This window comes from Hypomesus nipponensis, chromosome 2, assembly GCF_054491055.1.
Source record: "Hypomesus nipponensis isolate SF chromosome 2, ASM5449105v1, whole genome shotgun sequence".
NCBI lineage: Eukaryota > Metazoa > Chordata > Actinopteri > Osmeriformes > Osmeridae > Hypomesus > Hypomesus nipponensis.
The window spans coordinates 16,072,349-16,093,193 of NC_140362.1; the positions used below are offsets into that span (position 1 = coordinate 16,072,349).

The 20,845-nt window shown below is 47.0% G+C and overlaps 2 protein-coding genes across 4 annotated transcripts in view; both read right to left on the bottom strand.

Moving 5' to 3' along the window:
- cdkal1 (CDK5 regulatory subunit associated protein 1-like 1) overlaps positions 1-14,764 on the bottom strand; it is a 158,612-nt gene extending 143,848 nt beyond the window's left edge. Inside the window, exons 1-3 of one of the 3 annotated variants that reach the window (XM_084708551.1) lie at positions 14,625-14,764; positions 13,808-13,968; positions 12,708-12,820 (exon numbers count right to left, since the gene is read on the bottom strand). In XM_084708551.1, the coding sequence (XP_084564677.1) occupies positions 12,708-12,820; positions 13,808-13,965 (271 nt within the window). In that variant the 5' untranslated portion in view covers positions 13,966-13,968; positions 14,625-14,764. Of the gene's footprint in view, positions 1-12,707; positions 12,821-13,807; positions 13,969-14,075; positions 14,254-14,624 lie in introns of those variants that run through there. The other 2 variants (XM_084708553.1, XM_084708550.1) reach the window with 2 other exon arrangements.
- Positions 14,765-15,029: 265 nt separating this feature from the next.
- On the bottom strand, positions 15,030-19,978 carry LOC146300988 (transcription factor E2F3-like). Its single transcript, XM_084708554.1, has 7 exons — positions 19,433-19,978; positions 18,277-18,418; positions 17,917-18,136; positions 17,574-17,734; positions 17,161-17,273; positions 16,845-16,983; positions 15,030-16,585 (listed from the first exon to the last, which is right to left on the bottom strand). The coding sequence occupies exons 1-7, from the start codon at positions 19,700-19,702 to the stop codon at positions 16,296-16,298; spliced, it is 1,335 nt and encodes a 444-aa protein (XP_084564680.1). The 5' UTR covers positions 19,703-19,978; the 3' UTR covers positions 15,030-16,295.
- Positions 19,979-20,845: the final 867 nt, after the last annotated feature.

Below are 20,845 nucleotides of genomic sequence, written 5' to 3' on the forward strand. Positions count from 1 at the left end.
CCCGACCTCCCGCCTCACCTCGAGGGAATGAAGGAGGGGGAGAATGGAAGAGGGAAGAGGAGAGGGTGGAGGAGAGTGGAGGACACTCAACCCGGCAGGAGGCTTGTTTCCTGCCTGCTTCAGCGAGGGGTGTGGGGGTGGGGGGAGGCACGGCAGACTCCTCTGTCACAACAACTCCACCAGCAGTTGAGAGACACGAAGGGAAGGTTTTAGCCTGCCTGCATAAAACATGAATACACGTCTAAGGTTCTGAAGGAGGATCAGGGGAGACAGGCGTTGCGGCAAGGAGAGGAGGATAACTGAGGAGGAGGAGGAAGGAGAGGATAAAGGAGGAGGATAACTGAGGAAGAGGAGGAGGAAAAGGAGGAGGATAACTGAGGAAGAGGAGGAGGAAGAGGATAACTAAGGAAGAGGAGGATAACTGAGGAAGAGGAGGATAACTGAAGAGGAAGATGATAACTGAGGAGGATAACTGAGGAAGAGGAGGAGGAAGAGGATAACTAAGGAAGAGGAGGATAACTGAAGAGGAAGATGATAACCGAGGAGGAGGATAACTGAGGAAGAGGAGGAGGAAGATGATAACTAAAAGAGAGGAGGAAAACTGAAGAGGAAGATGATAACTGAGGAGGAGGATAACTGAGGAGGAGGAGGAAGAAAATAACTGAGGAGGGAGTGGGTGGATAACGGAGGAAGAGACAGAAAACAACAAACCACTCAATGAACAATGAACCTCTCTGCCTCCTGCGTTGTGACCCAGACTAGACTGTCCTCAACCTGGATCTGAAGGGAAAATCATGCATGCTGCCACGTTCTACACGACCCAAGTCTCCTCCCAAACTAGATCTAACTAGAACTGTATAACTAACACGCTCCTCCGTTCACTCTGATGCACAGGAGCAGATGCTCTTGAGGGACTTGAGACTGTCTACCCATCAGCTCAGAGAAGTCGAATATGAGGGATCGGGGGGGAACTGTCCCCCCTCCCAACTTCTACTGAATTAAGCACAGCAGGATACCGACACTCAGCTCACGGCCCAGTTAGCCAAAGATCCAAACATCAGTAAAAAGCTCTCTCCCTCCAGCAGCTGAGGAGAGGAACCGCTTCAGGATGTTGATCTTCTCTGAGTCGTCTCAGCCTCCTGTCCTCCCAGACGTCCATGTGGGGCCCAAGATAAGGTGCGTGAGAGGAGAGGGACGGAGAGCAGAGTCCTCATTGTTAGGACGACAAATGAGAGCAGTGTGGCGTGTCCTGCTAGCCCCGGCTGAAGGGTGGAACTGGTAGTGATGTAAGTACTGGGGGAGAGGAGATGAGATAGGAGATGAGATTTTCATTAGCATGAAGGGCAGAGGAGTCATCCAGAGGGAGCTGAGTCTTGGGGCTCAGCCGGGCTTGGCTAGACGTGGTAGGACCGGTCTAGGCTGGGCTAGAGACAGTAGAACGGGGCTAAGCTGGGCTAGACATGGCAGGGCCGGCCTAATGAAGACTGCTGTCCACCCAGTTGTGATTAGAAACTCGTTCCACTGGAGTAGGCTCTCAGACATGACAGAGTAAGGGAGTTGATGCGTGTGTGTGTGTGTGTGTGTGTCTCCTTCGTCCCGGCTCATAGATCACACTTTAGCTCCAGTTCTCATCTCATTCCTGTGATGTCAATGTTACTGGTCCACTCTCCTAAGTACCAGCAATAAGAATTGCTGTGATCCTTCGCAAGCACATGAACTCACTAACTGCCGTGGGCACATGTATACACCCAAATGGTCAATGTTCTTGAGTGTTGTTGGTTAATATGTGTGCCCAAAATGCATCAAAACATAGGCTACTCATTACCTTCCTGCTACCATTACATACATTGACTGGTTATCATTCTGTCACTGAATCCATTCCATTTGCTATTAATTATTTTATTTCATTAGTCATTTTTATCATCCTTGACTAATGATGATACGTCATTTATTCTTTCTCTGATTTTGTGATTATGCACAGAACTCTAAACCTTTCAAATAAGTGTTTACAGTTGTTGATTTTATAACTTACCTTAGTAGTTATGTAACGGTAATAGTCAGGTAAAGTAAGATTGATCATCACATGACAAGATGTTGTGTAGGCTACATTAAGTGTTCCTATTATTAACCACTTTATAGTCTTGCAGTACGTGTTATGACTATTGATTGCATTATTCTAATGATAACTCATCATTTATATTTATGACAATAATACATTAGTGACTTCACTACACTACAAAGATTCACAAAAAAAGATTAGCAGCCTCATAAAAACTCAGCATGAGCCGGCCTTCATCAGTCTCAGCGCTCCCAACCAGATAGCGTGAAGACGGCAGCCTGGGAAGGAGCCGTCTCTGCTCCAGACAGCTCAATCCAGGCGCTGAGGAGACGTGAGGCTGAGGAGGCGTGAGGCTGAGGAGGCGTGAGGCTGAGGAGGCGTGAGGCTGAGGAGGCGTGAGGCTGAGGAGGCGTGAGGCTGAGGAGGCGTGAGGCTGAGGAGGCGTGAGGCTGAGGAGGCGTGAGGCTGAGGAGGCGTGAGGCTGAGGAGGCGTGAGGCTGAGGAGACATGAGGCTGAGGAGGCGTGAGGCTGAGGAGACGTGAGGCTGAGGAGATGTGAGACTGGGATCCCCCCCCCTGCCCTCCAGTCTCCCCGCTCGACCACAGCTCCACGGGCTGCACCGTCCGGCAAACACAGTAACACCTTCCGCGGCATGCAAATATTTACACTTCATTTGAAAGCCATTACAGAATATGATTGTGTTTGCTGTTGTTGGACGGGTGTTTTTTTTGGGGGGGTGGGGATGAGAGTTAGGTAGGCAGGTTAGCAGGAGAGCCGAGTCTTCACATACATGACCTTCTGGCCCCTGCAAAGGGGGAGGGGTCATGCCTGGAGGAGCCACGCCCACTGTTTGCATTACCGTGGTACATGATTGGCTGGGTTTATCGCCAACCTTTGTCTCTGCCTCCAATCATTGCGATAGCGTGGTCAGGTAATCTGCTCAACAGACACTTCCATTACTGCTGTTAACCTTTCCTGCCGTCGAAGGAGTCTATAAATACAGGCCACCCTGTGCGGCCTGTCAGCTGACAGCTCGCTGCTACATCACCATGGGCGCCTTGGATTTGATGACTCTGATAGGTGGCTGTGAATCACACACCGTCCAATCATAAATGGACTGGCTGCAACATCTGGGCGAGACAAAGGTTGAATATGACCTCCCAGTCCCACACCTGTGTGTGTGAGAGTGAAAGAGAGATGGGTAACTAGGCCCTCGAGGAATTGGACCCCCCCCCAATGCCCTCAGTCGTTATGGTGACAATAAGGTACAGGCTATTTGAATGTCTGCAGGGAGATTGTTGCCGTAGCGAAATCGAATGAATAACAAATCCTCCAGGTGATAAACCCACCGTAGGCTCATCTTTCATAGAGGGGAGCTGGCTAGCACTGTGTGTGTGTTAGCTCAGCAGTGTATAATGCTGTGAAATACAAGGCCAAGCTTTCTTTTGGATGGGGGGGGAAGTCAGATGGCCCAACTAAAGACACAGCTGTTCAACCACAGAACAGAACACCCAACAACCTCACACCCTGTCTGTGCTCTCCCCCCCCCCCCCTCCCCTCTCTCACACACACACACGCACACACACAGGTACTTAATTTGCATCTCCTTTCCATGTTCCCGGTTAATAAATGAGCTGTGTAACATTCCAGATGTTTCAACTTTCACCACTCCCCGAGTCAGGGATGGAGGGATGGGAGGGAGGGAGCGAGAGATAGAGAGTGAGAGAAAAAGGGAGGTTGGGGAGGGCACATGTCTCCTGCTTTGTTTGCTGGGGTGCCAACATGTCCCCCCCTTCCTCCCTGGGTCTCCCAGTGACAAGCTAACCAGATCATCAGGTTCACATCTGACCTGACAGTCAGAAGCAGGAGGTGTGCATGTGTGTTACCAGTGTCTCCTGGTATCGTTACCTGACACCTTCTTAAGGCTGAGATTAATAACCAGTGTTAACTGCAAGCCCAGCTATTCTCTTCTACTCCCTCCCTCTCACACACACACACACACACACACACACAACTATACTCACACTAAACCTGTTTTCATTAGGAAATACCCCCCCAGACACACTAGTGTATCAGAGTTGTGTTTAAGGGTCCTAATTTGATTCATAACAATGATGGCCTTGGCGCTTTCTCAGTTGACTGAGGAATTAAAACTATTTAGGTCATCTAACCTCCAATTCCCAGTCAAGCGGGGGCCCATGCAAATGAGATGCAAATACTGCACACACACACACACACACACACATATATATATATAAAAAATGGGTAACTGAAAAACTAGTTAAGACCCTGGTATACAGAATTTAGCCTCTTGGCATTCCAAACTGCCTTTAGGGAAGGTGGGGGGGAGGTGTATGCAAATGATATGCAAATATCCACGCAGAGCTTAACTTCCTGATAGAGGCGGCCCCTCAGCCAACCAGGGGCCTGCCTCAGCAGACAGACAGGAGATGTGAACACACACACACCCTACCATCCCGAGACCAGGGTTTCACGCAGCACTTTTCAGTTAAGTCGGCCGCCAAAACAACACACGCCTGCCGCCTTAACTGCATCAAAAAAATAAACATAGATATCTATTTTTTTATAGCGATATCCGCCCGTTTCTCTCCCATCCATTCCAAACCATGACCAACGCCAGTGTCCCTTCTCTGCAGAACGCATTAGTATATCGCACAAACTAGCCGTGCTGGTGTCTAAAGAGGTTGGAGTCTCTCTTCGTAAGCAGAGGAGAAACACTGATGTAACGGTGAACCAGAGACAAAACCACAGACACACGACCACAGACACAAACACATCCTATATAATCCAGACCGCAATCATACTCCTCAGATGAAACCACAGGGAGTTAAGTGTTTGTATGCACATGCAGTGTGTGTGTGTGTGTGTGTGTGTATCTGTATCCGTCAAACCTCTGTGCTCTCTGGCAAGTAGGGAAGGTGTGTGTGTATGAAGGTGTTGAAGTGCATCTAGTGAGACTTGGTGGGTCTTACATTCTGACTGGAGAAGGGGGGGGGGGGGGGGGGGGGGGGTTACGGAGGGTCCAGCCTGCCCAGCCTGATTGGAGCGCTAAGCTGAAGCACACGTTCAGCACGGTGCTGACCACCGCTGAACCCATGACAGGCTTAGGGACCACCTGGACCAGCTGGCAGTGCCTCCTCACATTACATGCCTGGAGGACGCCATGAGGTCTAATCCCCTTTCTGTACCGCACAACCTTCATTAGAACCACATTCTAACGCTCTCTCTCACACACACACACACACACGCATACTGAAGCGCGGACGCACACAGTCATACCTAGAGGCAAGGTACTGGGATGTCAGTTCAGAGGGGTAGGGTATGGATGCATTCAGCACACTGAATGGCTGTTTCAGACATGCTGTCAAGCAAACTAAAGCAGAACTGCTTATCACAGAGCTGAAAACTGCCTGATCCCTTATCAGACCTGATGGAATAATGTGGAAGGGTAAATACACACACACAGATAAAATAGCATTACATTGAGGTGATTGGGTAACAACAGCACCATGAGGTCCATCACTGTTAACAGATGTTCTGAACTCATTTACTCTCCCAGATAAAAGGTTCGCACTGCTCTTTATATGGAAATAGGGACAAGAATAATTCCAGCAAATATCACTAATAGGAATCTAAACGGCAACCAGACAATCAGCTCCTGTCATAACTTCTTCACCTCAAAATAGAGGGGGAAAGGGGGATGGAGGGAGGGAGGGTGGGGCACAGAGAGAGAGAGAGAGGGGCACAGAGAGAGAGAGAGAGAGGCAGATAGAGATACACACACAGACACACAGTGATAAACACAGTGAGTCCAGAGTAGGGGGTGGTGAAGGGGAGCGGGTTGCTTTTTGACCCAGAGAGAGTGGCCAGATATGGGGCTACCTGCTGGGACTGTCTGCCCCTGACAGGGCTGTCTGGAGCCCCATCACCAGGCAGGGTTGGGCTAGGGGACAGGCCTGAGGGGGGGGGGGACAGGCCTGGGGGGGCAGACCTGGGAGGGGCAGGCAGGTAGGACTGCACGCACCAACACACTGATGGCTGAAGGGCTCTCAAGTCCCTGTGTGGAGAGACAGGCTCAGCAGGGAGCCTCACTCTCCCTAATTCATCCCGTCTCCTCTCCTCTCTCTACCCCCTCCTCTCTCTACGCCCTCTCCTCTCTTCTCCTCTTTCTACCCCCTCTCTTCTCCTCTCCTCTCTCTATCCCGTCTTCCCCTCTTCTCCTCTCCTCTGTCTACCCCCTCTCTTCTCCTCTCCTTTCTCTACCCCCTCTCTTCTCCTCTCCTCTCTCTATTCCCTCTATTCTCCTCTATCTACCCCCCTCCTCTCTCTACCCCCTCTCTTCTCCTCTCTTCTCCTCTCTCTATCCCCTCTCTTCTCCTCTCTATATCCCCTCTATTCTCTTCTCCTTTCTCTATCTTCATCTGCCACCATCTCCATGAGTCTTTGCTCCACTCCCAGTCCACTATCCTACTTTGAACTATAAACAAAAATATTTTTGCCTGCATATCTGACGAACCAACCAGCCCCTTATATAAGGCCTATACGTTTGTGTATGTGTGTGTGTGTGTGTGTGTGTGTGTGTGTGTGTGTGTATGCGCGTGTATGTGTTGCTGTGGGCGCTAACGACAGCTGGAGTCAAAATGACAGGAGGCATCAACACAGAGAGGTTGAAGGTCACCAAGCTGACTTTCCTCTTCCTTCTGGCCCCCCTTCCTTCCATGTGTGTGTGTCTGCGCGTGTGTGTGTGTGTGTGTCTGAAATAAAATAAAAGTAAAAACTCATAACATTATACTCAAAACTTCAGCAGCCGCTTCGTGGACGATACAGGGTTGCATGTGGAAGGACGAGAGCCTAGACATGCAGAACTAATCCGTAAGTAGCCTGTTGTCCTCCTGGGTCATCCCTCGCTCCCTCGCTCCCTCGCTCCCTCGCTCCAGCTCTCCAGCAGGTGGTCTGAGGAATGTGCCACAGCTCTCATTAAACACTGATGGCTTCACTCTCAGGGGGGTTATCTTCCAAAACAAGACGCCACAAGCCGCAAACAGAAAACGAAAAAAATAAAATAAATATGTTGAAAAAATAAGTGCCATCGAAAGCAGCCTTGGGAGAAAAAAAACCCAACGCTCTTCTACCCTGTAATGCCCTCTGTCATGCTTTGGTTCGTGTACTCTCTCTCCACACAAACTCAGATGAACTTAAACCTAAGAACTATTATTTCCGCCTCTCTTGGCCGATAGTGGTCTCTGGTGCAGAGAGCAGCGTAATTACAATGATAGAGTTCAGACCTTGGTCCTGTCGTATCTCTTCATGAATGACTCCCCTTCCCTCCCTGGTCGTCCCAGCAAGGCCGCCGTGCTGAGTGCTCTTGTGAACGCCTGGTTCCCGCGCTCGGCTGGCAGCGACATTCATATGACTTTTGTTCTCTCAAACAATAAGAAAAGAAAAAAGGGGGGGGCAGAAAAAGTAGCAGGAGTGATTGAAAAGGCTGATTGAAACTGGAGTTATTGGGTCGCTGTTTGTTGTTGCCGAAGGCCTTGTGTGGGACGTTGGGTTGGCTTCCAAACATGCCGACCTCCGGGGCTCTGGCTGGTTGGCATCTGCGATGAAGGACAGGGAATTGTGAATGGGGGAGAACATAGGTGTCCATATTGAACCATGTTGCCACCAGTGAAAGGGTACAGAGAGAATAAGATGTAAGCAGGAGGGAGACATACCGAGAGAGAGAGAGAGAGAGAGAGAGAGAGAGAGAGAGAGAGAGAGAGAGAGAGAGAGAGAGAGAGAGAGAGAGAGAGAGAGAGAGAGAGAGAGAGAGAGAGAGAGAGAGAGAGAGAGAGAGAGAGAGAGAGAGAGAGAGAGAGAGAGAGAGAGAGAGAGAGAGAGAGAGAGAGAGAGAGAGAGAGAGAGAGAGAGAGAGAGAGAGAGAGAGAGAGAGAGAGAGAGAGAGAGAGAGAGAGAGAGAGAGAGAGGTGGAGAAAGACAGGGTCAAGGCAATGGCTGTTTATTGATCTTTGAGTTTTTCTCTCGTGAGCTTGTTTGAAGCTTGAATCTTTCAAGGCCCAGTACTGCTCCAATCCGAAGAACACAATTGACCAAGAACGCAAAAAATGCCTGTATGTGTTCTCAAAGTACCTTTTTTAATCAAGGATGCATGGGTTAGTGACTTGGTCAGCGGGTGCACATATGATTTCCCAGATGTCACTGCTATACATTCTCCGCCCTTGCGATCTTGCAAGAATATTCAAGTTTAGAAAGTTAATCTCGAGAACACATGGACATTCTTTATTCAGCGTTCTTTGGATTGATGAACGGACAATTATTTGATTGTTACCTCTATTGCAACTGTTACTTCCTAGCCAGTCAGCCAGTTAGCCAGTCATCCAGTCAGCCAGTCCTCATTCAGCCCTACCATAGCTTCAATGCAGAATGTTAAGGAGAAAAAGGATTCAATGGAAGTATGAAAACAGACCTCAAACCCTGAATTTTCCCTGTGATCCTATTTACTCCGAATGTGGGGTGTGTGCTAGACAACGTTGAGACCTCTGTCCCCTGCCCTACCTCCATACTCAGATGCCCGCATGTGTGTGTGTGTGTCCAGGTGTCAAGTCTTCCACTACTGTAGGTCCTAGTCCTACACTCCTGGCTGACATGTCTCGCTCTCTCGCTCTCTGCTTCAACTCTCCCTGCAACGCTCCATCCCCACTCTCTCCATTACGTCCCTCTCTCTCTCTCTCTCCCTCCCTTTGCCCTTACTATCAACAGAACGAGTAGGGGTATGGTGCTGGAAACGTCAACACTCGCATGTCCACACACACGCAGAAATAGATTTAGCATCGGTATGTGTCGGCTGCTAACGCTGAACACACACAAACCAGCGGCGCTTGCAGACGCAGCGCCCTGCTCTCCAGTGGGCGGGGCAGAGACTGGAGCAGGCTCAGTCCTCATTGGCTGCGGCACCACCGCGCGTAATTTTGCGTAGCCACCATTCAGCCACTCTGGGCAGAGCCAGGGGCTGTGTTTTATGAATGAGCGTCTTGTGTATGCAAGGTGTATTTGACACAATGAAAATACTACTACCTCTGTTACCAAACACACACACACACACACTTCTCAGTCTGTGTGTTCGCAATACACAATGCACAGCCAGACGAATCATACTTGTCACATAACCAGGGTTCTGAAAAAAAACAACAACCCCCCAAAAAAACAATGGTTTTATCGTTTCATTCCACTCGTGAGACTCGTCCGTGTGATTCGCAGCCCGGCCTCAAACTGGCTGCGACACACGGCAGTCGGAGACGGTAAACCAGGAGACAACCTGTGTACCTGATGAGCAGTGATTAGTGACAGAAACACAAGACCTCAGCATCCGCCTCTCTCTCTCTCTCCACATCCTTCAACGACCTCCATGAGAGCGGGCGGGGTGTGTGACAGCTCCCTGTTTACCAGCTCTAATCTCTGCCTAACCGTTATGGAAATCCTAACAGCATTGTGCTGCTTCAACTGGGAGGCAGTAATAGCTCCCATTTCCACTCTATGAAGTCTGCAGCCGGGCCAAACACCACCAACTGCCAAGCCCAGCGATCGCTGAGGAAGGACAACAGTGCCCCCTATGGGCAGACGGCCATAGAGGCGTGAAGAAGACCTTGGCAGGGGAGTGGGGATTTAAAGGCAGTCACAACAGGTAATGTGTTCATTCAACAGTTTTGTGGAGGAAGCAGTTTTAACTGTATGGCTCTAGTGTAGTACAGATGCTGAGAGGATGGGATGTGTACGGTTTTTCCAAGCTTCACCGAAATCCTTTGTTTGGTTCACTAGAAAAACACAGCATGCCCACACAAACTACTGCATGTATTGTAGTCACAAGACAAGTGTAAATAAAAGAATACATTATAAACCCGCATTTGGAAACGCAGTCTCTTTTGTAAACAAGCCTTCCAACAAATCTAGTATGACATCATGCTTTCTTGGGGAGCAGTTAAAATCATCAGCCCTGCAAATGTTGTGCTGGAGGACCAGAAACAGAACAAAGAGTGTGGATCTGTGGGATAACACTACCACCTACTGGGCGGCACAGGAACCGCACTCTGCAGTAGACCAGGTATGAGATCATAGAACACAGACAATACTGGATTCATTCCATGACCAGTAACTTTTTTTTATCACAACCATACACAAGCACACTGACGTTCACACAACACGCCAAACCAAACATCATTGTCTAAATAACTCCCACGGAAAGTCCATTATGTTGTTTTTCCTCCTGCTCATCACCACATAGACAAACATCTAAAGCTGAATATCAGATGGTCAGTTGGCTGGCAGATTTCTGATGCCTAACCCTGCCTAACCTGGACTAACCGAACCTTGCTTAACCTAACCCTATCCTATCCAAGCACAACCTATCCTAACCTAACCTATGCTCTCCACAAGTGTGTTAGGCTTGGATTGCCAGGGTTCAGCAGGCTTTATCCCCCACTCTGAAGCAAGCTAAGCCCCTAGACCTGGCTAGGAAAAGAGATGGCCGGCTACAAGCCATTCTGGGCCATTCTCTGCTGTAATCTCCCTTGATTTGACCGTGACAGTCTCACCTTCCCTCAATCTCAGAAACTCATTGCCACCAGGCCAGACCAGCCCCCACATCCCACATCAGACGCCCCCCCCGTCCCCCCGTCCCCCCGTCCCCCCACACCCACCCTTGATCTGTCCATCAAAACGAGAGGCTGACCACCCCTGTAACCCCCCCACCCCCTTTCATCCTTTGATGAAGCTGGTGAAGTGTGTGAGTCGGGTTGAAGCTGGAAGGGTTGAGAGAGAGGGAGAGCTATGTGCAGAGGTGGTGGTGGTGTTGGGGGGGAGGCTGTTTCAATGTGCAGGGGTGGTGAGGTAAGGGGGGGATACATGGAGAGAGAGGGGGAGAAAGTGGCAATGTCACACCCCGTTACCTACCATTGGCCATGGTGACAACAACATGATCACACAGAAGGGAGGGGGGGAATGCCAGGAAAGGGAGAGGGCGAGCAAGGGAGGAAGAGGGAAGGAGGGAGAGACAAGACATACACCGCATAGCCTTGTGAGGGTATGGTTCACCTGGTCACACTGAAAACAGGAGTTGTGTGTAGTGTGTGTGCGTATGTAGTGTAACCTTAGCATGGGCATGTTGTTTTACCTGAGAGCCCAAACCTTGCCTATGAAAAAGAGGTTGTAGTCTGAGGGAGACTTGGTTTCAGTCAGACAGACACTCAAATTACACTCTGCTCCAAAACACAAAACCTAGGCAACAGCGGTGTAAACAGTGCACTTACCACCATAACATGCAGACACACACACACAACCAACAAGGATTATAAGAATAGGATAATGACGTCTTCCTAACTCAGGCTGAGGTAGAAGAGAGAAATGTGTGTGTGTGGGGGTTGAGGGGAGGTGTGTGATAATATTAATAAACTGAATGCCGTGCTGTAATCATATGGATTAAAAAAAGATATATACATATATTTGACGTGGGATAATTATGCTCTGCTTTTTCTTTAATGTCTCACACATAAGGTTATACATACTTAATGAGACAATTAGAGTCAGTGGAGACTAATTAGGCCAGAGGCGGGACTTTCCTACCGAACAACAGGGGAATCATGAGGTCACTCAACACATTGTGTGTGTGTGTGTGTGTATGTGTTTGTGTGAAAAACGAAAGAAATGATTATCGATACGTAAGCCGGTTGCATGTGTGTATCTGAGCGTCTGTGTGTGTTTGTGTGCACGAGTCCAGTCAGGCACCTGCGCCTGTCTCTGTCTCTAATGGAAGGTTCCACATCACCAAGACCAGAACAATTAGAGCACATTTCACAGAATGGCTTCACATGGGGTGAGGGTGGGGGAGTGAGAGTGAGAGGGGAGGAGAGAGGGAAATTTGCATGTTTGAAGTATGTGATTAATGTCCCTTTGCAGCTGTGTGGAAATCCCCCCCTACCTCAGTAGGAGTTATGCCTGGGGGTTAATATGCACAGCGCAGCCAACACACCCTCTCCACACACACACACACACACACAATCGTTTCATGCACTACGATAAGCCTGCAGCAGCCACTCTTCTGATAAAACCCCAAATACACTTGCAAATGCACAGTATTCGTCTTTGGTTCTCTGACATGCACAGTAACACACACACTCTCCCGCATACACCTCACCTCACCGACCAGGCTTCTGAGTCACATGATGGCCAACATTCAAATAGCATTGTTATACGTGGAGAGGTCAACAGTGTGCCCGTCCACACAGCCTAATGCTAACACTGGGTATTAAATAAGGCAAGACTGCCCCCTTGTGGTGGAATGGGTCAAAACCTCTTCCCACCATTAAAGGAGAGCAACATGCAACGCCATTCTCAAACTCTAATAATAACTCTGAAAGCCCCATGGCCACATCCACACCACGGACTCCATGACCACGATGGGTAACTTGAATTCACACAGAACACGTCATTCCTCCCTGCATAACCATTACAGCTGCCATTTACTCTACCCCCCTCCCCACCCCAACTGACAGCTCAGCTGCACCAGGAATCCTAAATCAAATGCACCTCATCCAGACTTCCCATAGCCATAGCGCTAGCAGAGCAGTGTCGTACCTGTGATTTTGTATCCGCTGGCGGCCAGCTGCCCTGCCATGTACTCCCCATCTGAGTTGTTGTGAGAGCAGCCCCAGGTCCTCATCCAGATCTTCTGAGTGCCAGGGATCACACTACAGTAGACAGGACCAGCGTTAGACCAACCACATCACCACACACACACATTACATTTACATTAATTCATTTAGCAGACGCTCCTATCTAGTGCGACTTGAGTAAGTACAGGGAAGAAGGGTGACGTTCCTTGCCCAAGGACACAATGTCATTTGGCACGGCCGGGAATCGAACCAACAACCTTCTGATTAATAGCCAGACACCCTAACCGCTCAGCCATCTGATACACATTATTAGTACATACACAAACACACAGCACTAGCTCAAACACATTTACAATTCATCAGGCTGACAATTCCAGTCAGGGGCGTAGTTGGCATAAAAGGGGGGATTTTCCCACCCACTTAATCAAAAACTGCTAATCTGTCCCTCTTCACTTTCTATGAAGAAAATGTATGCCCTTGTCCTCAGGTAATGGTCGGTCCCAGATTCAAACATGAAATAGAAATGTTGTATGTTATCTAAGAGCATGGAATATAGTAGGGGTGTAGGCCTACTGTATTTGAACACTGCTGTCAATGATGGTGTCTGGCTTTTTAATACATTTTCCTCCTCCTAATAATAATCTTGTCAGGGTCTGTAATAAAGAATTGTGTCTAGGAGAGTAGTTTCAAGCTTTCACACTCAAAGTTGTAGAAACTAAAACTCTAACTAAAACTTCCAATTACCTGTAATCGTAAGCCAATTGCCTTATTATATGTCATATATGAAGAAAACCCATTTCCTCTTTAGCTATGACTTCATCAATGATCTGGACAAATGCAGTTCTCCAACTGTCCACTGGATGGTTCCAATACTATACAATTACTTCTGTCACATTGAAGGAAATTGGCATTATACTGTATATGCTTTTTTGCTCCTGTTCCTCTGCTGAATCGGCTATATCTGAGCCATGACACGATGTTTTCACATAACAGGTGCTACTATAAGTAGGCTATTGCTGCTTAGTGCTTATTGCACGGTGGGGCGGTCAGTGGCTCAGCTACCTGTCTGCTTGTAGCTCTTCTATAGGGTCTTGCTGGATCCTCTTTCTGGCCCTGGGAATGACACTCTTCCTAGCAAACTGACGGTCCTGAGGAGTGAGGTCCTCCAGTGACACCATGTCCTCGATGTCGTCAATCTGGGAGCCGCAGGCGGACGGCATGTTCTAGAGAGAAGGCAGACAGATTAGCTGTGTTTCTACGGTCTTGGTTCATGTGAAACATTTATTTCACGTCTTTGTAAGGTGGTTATCCTCACAAACGACATATTCACCGTTGTGTCCATAATTATCTGTTTATTTATCTTATTGAAATATGTAATATTAGCCAATGTTTACTTTTATTGTTATTTTGACAAACTAAAAACTAATAGACTTGGACAAAGCTAAGTTTAATTGTGTAAACACATTCCCGCCGTTCTTCTGTCACGCGCACACTTGCTGTAACATAACTAACGCTGGCTAATGATTTAGTTAAAAGTTAAATGTAGCTAATTCACAGTACATGGAACGTTACTCTAAGTAAGTAGCAGATTGTCAGTTAGCTACGCTCGCTAAGTGGTATAATCGGATGCGTAAAAAAAAGGCATAGACGTTTGTGTTGAGGACATTTGTACACTTTTCAATTCGTTTGGTAGAAAACATGAATAAATAACTAGCCATGATGCAAAGCTATCAAGCTTACACTTTGCCAATGAAGGTAAGAACGGCAATCAATTAAAGTCAGCTTGCACTCTCTACTGCCCCACGTGTGCCTATTGTGGAGTTATACCACGTGGGACAAAGCTCTAAAACTCCTTGCGGGTATAGTAAATAGTGCTTACCTTCGTTGTAGACAAATTGTTTGTAAACGCTGACGTTTGTTGTTAAACACTTCGTTTTCTACCTCTCAAGCCAGCTAGAGACTTGTTTTGATTAACAGTCCGCCATGCTGAAAAACCTCTGAACTCTGAGTAAAACGGAGTGACACGAGGGACAAAATTCAAATAGCTCCGACAGGATAAACTCAGCGGTTTGCCTTATATGACCTTTAAGAAATCAAGATTATTCCATGATTATAACATGTTAATGTTGTCTCATCTAAAACATGTCGCCATATAGCCAAAAAATTATCATTTGAAACCAAGGAGAATGTTAACTAAATGTGAATGGGAAACTTTTGTCTTAAGTATATACTCCATGAGTCGAGTCAAGCACAGAAAAGGTAAATAGTAAAATGTGTTGTTTTATAAAATATTGCTTTTATTATGCTTTTGGTGAATTTCAAACAAAGTAGAAAACATGTCTTCAATGTCAAAATCTAACAAGAGAAAATGCTTGGGTACTTTTATAATTTATATAAAATTGTTTCATTCATCATACATGCCTAAAATGCTGTATAGCATTCAGACATACAAAATACATCTAATCCGATCATTTATTTCTACATACAATAAATGCTAAAAATCCTTAAACTCACTTTTTTTGATCAGTTGAGAAACAGACAGGAAGCAACCGCAAGGAAACAGGAAGCTGAAATCCCCCCCCCCCCCCTTCTGGTCAAGCATTGAATATTAGAAAATGCATCTAGAGCCCGAGGTAGTCAGTGATTCCGAGTGCACAAAGACAACATCTGAACATTGTACCGTTATTTACTAATGGCTTATACTGTAGTACGAGCCACCTCTCCCACCTTGCACTGAACATCAGGCAGGGCATAGATCTACTGCTCATTCAGACACAACTCTGTCCCATCATTAAGACCATTTCCTGTCAATTCATGAAATTACATGTAATTAGGTTATGCATTTCAACACATACACCCATGAACACATAGCTTGTGTGCAAAACCAAGTGATGGACTGTTCTATGAGATCCCTTTGTTTAACACAGGAACGCTCACATAACTGTTCAGTCCTCCTACTCACAAGACTGCTGCACATCACTACTGACTGAGCCGCCAAAATAATTATCCTACAAGCTGCAGAGAGGCACATTTATATGTTTGACTGGCAAAGTCGGTTTGTTTGGATGGGAAATGTGACGTTCTTCTTGAGCCCGTATAATATGTTAGATGGTGTGCACTGTTGTGGCTTTTCAGCTGGTTCTATTGCACAGAAAAGTGAATCATGCACACAACAGGATTTCACACAGTCCAAAAAAAAACTCACCCAGTATTTGGGTTTTCAGGGCATGGTTTGATTAGGCAGTTTCCCATTTCTGACGGCAGGTCAGTGAGTGGCGTTGGGCTATTGTCACACCAGCGGGGCAAGCACAAGGAGAGAGGGAAGAGACTACCTTTCATTTGGCCTACAATATGTTCAATTATCCACCCCTCTCTCCTAAGGTTAGCCTCAATCAGAATAGGCTAGTGTCTCTCAGCTGGGCCAGTCTCTCCTTCACTTCAAGGCAGCTAAGTACAATCTACAAGAGGAGACCACACCCGTCATCTCCACTCTCCAGGTCACATGTCCATCCTCAGTTCTAGTACATTCCTCCCCATGGTCTCCACGTCCTCAGTTACACAGGTATTCCTCCAGGGGAAGCTTGTCAAAGTCGTAGGCATCAAACAGGTCGCTGATCCCCTCGTCCTCCCCCAGACTGAGCATATAGTCCTCGTTGAGCAGGGGGGGGGACAGGTTGAGGAAGGGCCCTCCCAGAGCGATCTGGTCATCTGTCTGCTGCAGCAGGCTGGTGAAGGGGGAGGTGATGGGGGACAGGCTGGTCACAGACACCGCAGGGGTGGCAGGGATGCTGCGGCCAACGCCGTCGCCGCTGCCGCTCTTGCAGGAGTTCTCGGAAGACTCTGTGGGACAAGACTCTGCGTGAGAAGCATTCACTTACCCACCGACCTAGTGCAATCACTACCACACCAACCTACTGTGCTTAAGCAGTAACCCATCCTGTTCCTCAACACACTAGATCCAACAGTCCGAGACTTTCAGAGTACACGATAAGGCCAAGTCACAGCCATGTAAAGCCCTTAAACACCTGTTGGTTATCGACCACCAAAATGTTGTTTTGGAAGCGAATAAGGCAAGACACCCATCAGGATCTGCGTTTACCTTCCAAGACTTTTAGGAAGGGTGGGTTGCCATTCCCGTCGAGTCCAGCTTGATTGACCGGGCTGCTGGGTGTGTTCTCATCAGGACACAGGAACACATCTATGGGCCCCTTAGTGCTGGTGAGGTGGACGGACAGACTCTGTAGACGAGGGAAAGGTCCATTAGCAGGTCTAAATATGGTAAATCTATACAAAAGGTGTATCCATGGGTTTGTAATCAATGTGGTAGTTAGCTCATACATAGAGGGTGAGCAGACAGGCTGGTGTTTGTAATGGAGGTGGAGGTTAGCTGACACAGGTAGTGGAGGTGATCTCACCTCCTCCGGGTCAGGAACTTCCAGCTTGGTGTCTGAAGGGGCCTTCACCACGATAACCGTCTGGTCATCGAGATTGCCCAGCTGGCGGATGTCCTGGTATGTCACGTATGCAAATGTGGACAGGGGCGGTTAAAGAAACAACGCTTCATCTTATAGAGAGGTTATGAAAGTAGCTTCATACAGGCCAATTGGTCTAGACTGGGTAAAGACAAGTTGGAGGCCAGGAACTCCCACTGGGGGAATCCCCATTGAAATTTAGTTAGGTCCAGGACCCTAAATGCAGCAGGTGGGTATTGAGTGCAAAGTTTCCAGTACGCATGTGAAGGTACTGTGTAGCCTAAAACTGGTCAAATTCAGTGGGACCGTACAGCGTGGGAAATGTAAGGGGCATGTGTCAGGTACATCAAAAGGATATTTCTGGTTGTGTGTCGCCTCGGTCAGCTGTTTGACATCCAGGCTGCAGTCATGGATTAGCTGGTCCAGCCTGCCCTCCTCCAGCCCTAAGTCAGACAACTCCTCAGTCAGTGTCTGGCGCTGGTTCAAAGTTCCGCCACTCTCCGAAAGACTGCAACCCCTACCAGAGGAGAAAGAGGGAGGAGAGGAGACAGGAAAGGGATGAGCTACCTTGTGAACATAGTCTCTTAATTAAACGCGAGAATGTATGTTTCCCTAGTAATGTCATGCTCGTCATGTTTGTCTCAAATCTTTCATGTTAACTTATTCCATGTAGTGACGGTCAGTTTTCAAGGCACTTACATCCACTGAATGTTATTTTTGGACTTCTTCTTGATAAGGTGGATGCCCTCCAGCACATTAGTGATGTCATACAGTCGCCTCTTCTGGACGTTGAGGATCTCAGCCGCCTGGTTCAGGTCCAAGACTCCGTCGGACGACTGGCCAAGAAGATCCACAAACTTCTTGGTCAACAGGCCCAGCGAGGTGTCATAGCGCGTCTTCTCAGCAGGAGACTTTGGAGCTGGTCAGACGGATTAATGGGAGAGAAAAAAATGTAATCAATGTTAGACTTTCACTGTCAGTGTATTCGGAGGGGGTAGAGATTGTCAGTGTATTCGGAGGGGGTAGAGATTTGGACATGAGAACCACAGTCCATCTCACTTTTGGGGCTCCTGAGTTCTGGCACTGCAGCTCCGTGTCTGGCTCGGCCTCCACCTCGACCCCCACCTCGGCCTCTGGGGGTCTTGGCTCCCTCAATGGGGTAAGTCTGGTCAGACTCATCCAACGCCAATCTCCTTTTCACCTATGAGGGGAGAAAATGTATGTTCTGAGCACTTTGTTAGTTTTAAATCACAGTTTTAGGGCTTGCAAGAGGCATTTAGGTACTGTAGCCTGGTCAGACGGCGATAAAATTAGATAGTAATATTAACAAATGACAATATAGACCTGAATTAAGGCATGTACTATAGATGTCATCATGTGTAATCATATTGTGAGAATAGTTACACTTCTGTATGGAAAATACCAAATTGAGGGACAGCTGACTGTGCAAAACAAGTATTGTTTCTAGTATGTAGATACCCAACTACAAACTGCTGGATTTATAAAATGCTATGACAATGTGCCAATGTCCTGGAATAGTTGACTTGTCAATCTGCTCTCTCGACAGTTTGCATTGTCCAATTTTATCGAGTGCAATATGAACAGACATGTCGACAAATTCCCCTCCCCCATCGAGTCCAAAACACGAACAGGCCCTCACCCCCAATGTGTTTCTGCAACTATCCAGCTAGCTGTACAAACTGTCAATCTGATAGTCGTTTTAAATAAAATCTCGCAATAGCAAACTGTTTGCGAAAATGTGCGGTGTACAAGTGTCAATGAAAGCTTACACGCTCTATAATTGACCAAAGAGATTAGCTGGCTAACTTTACCTAGCTTGCAAGCTCAATAGGTTCCCCAAAACAAATGTCAGAACGACCTGGCTAGCTAAGCTAGGCTACGAAAGAAGGCTACGTTGGTTAGCTGCTTGCTAGCCAGCTAACTAGCTAGCAACTTTGCAGTTTTTTGGTATCCACAGAAAGTATTTTCACATTTGGGTTTCCTGTATGTCACTTGTCATACATGGGTAACCAAAAAGCAAGCAAGTTAAGGAAACATGTAAATAGACCTGAAAAACTATTCCTTAGCCAATGATGGGGCTAGTTTAAAGAGTAGCAAATGCTGGCTAGTACAGTAAATTAGCTGGCTGTCTCTAAAGCTGCAATGTCTAGAGATTAGGTATACATGGATTAAAATGTAATTATTAGCTGGTTACCCGTGGACGTCCTAGTGTGGGTCGCTGTCCGACACCGTTTGTTCCATGCGGAGTTGAATAAATATTACCACTGGGAGGTTGTGATATACAGACATTTGTTGTCTGTGTAAAACAAGGCGGCGGAGTTATAATTTGTATATAAGTGGCAGTGGTAAAATTAGTGGTCAATCGGTCGGACAATGCAGTCAATATTGCATTTTTGTCCAATGTTGAGCCCCCAACCCCCGCTATAACTACTTTGTCCCGGGCTGTCGAGATCCCTTTCCTCATCTTTGTGAAAACGGGTATCCTTTGTCCCGCTGTAGTTTGAACCTCCGTATTAGTTAATCCAGTGCAACAAATTCAAAAATATTGCTACCAATGAATAAATGAAAGTCCTGATTGTCGATTTGTATAAAGTAGATAACGTAACGAGAGTGCATGTAGGCAGATGCAATGGATTATATTAAGACAGATCTTCTGCCTTGGTCCCTCGAAATGACTTCAGGAAGCGGGCTATGAATGAAGGGATACGGTTTACTCGCGAAGTACTCCTCCCGCGAAACTCAGATTTCCCGGCAAATTTTCAAACAATATTTGCATAATATATACAGTTGGCTGGACTGAAGCGTGACTCCGCCCTCTTTGATTATGTTTGACACTGTATCGTCCAATGAGAATATAGAATTCACTCCACTTTTAGTTCATTGGTCAGCTCTGTACGTCAACGTCATCTCATACTTTCGCAGAGACTTCCATTCCGGAAAGGTACACCAGGTGGTACTCTAACCAACATTGTAACATCCGACAACAATAAAAGGACCCGGTGTGACCTTTCTTTGAAGTCAACTCTTGTAATAAATAAAGTGGTTCGCAATGACGGCTGTGGAATGCATTACGGTATTGACTGTCTCTCACAGTTTGTTGTATCTCGTCCCATGAGTCCATTTCTAAACTACTAAACCACCTCAACTTCGTGCACCGAGAGATGACTGACAGTAAGACTTCAGCCCTATCTTCATATATGGTGCCTACCCTTAACCCCACCATTTGATCAGGACGATCCCCGAGGATACAATTAAACCCTATTGGTCATCTTAAGGGTTGATATTAAGAAGCGAGTCAAACTAGTATATCTGGTAAATACTTAGGCCTAATTGACATTCAATAACCTCCTGAGTCTGTGTTCTCCGACCCATTAGATACGATGTCAGACTGGTAAAATGGGTTTTGAGATAGACAAATTCATATTTTCCATAACAGGATATTTGACAAAATTATTTTAAGTCGATGGGCAACATTCTTCCAGGAGTCTCAACGTTTTGTTCAGCTTTATATAATTTACGTTTTAAATTGTTTTATTTTTTTAGATTGTTAGTTCAGGACTAGTTAGATAGGCCTACTGTACTTTTATACTTTCTGATTGAAGATCCT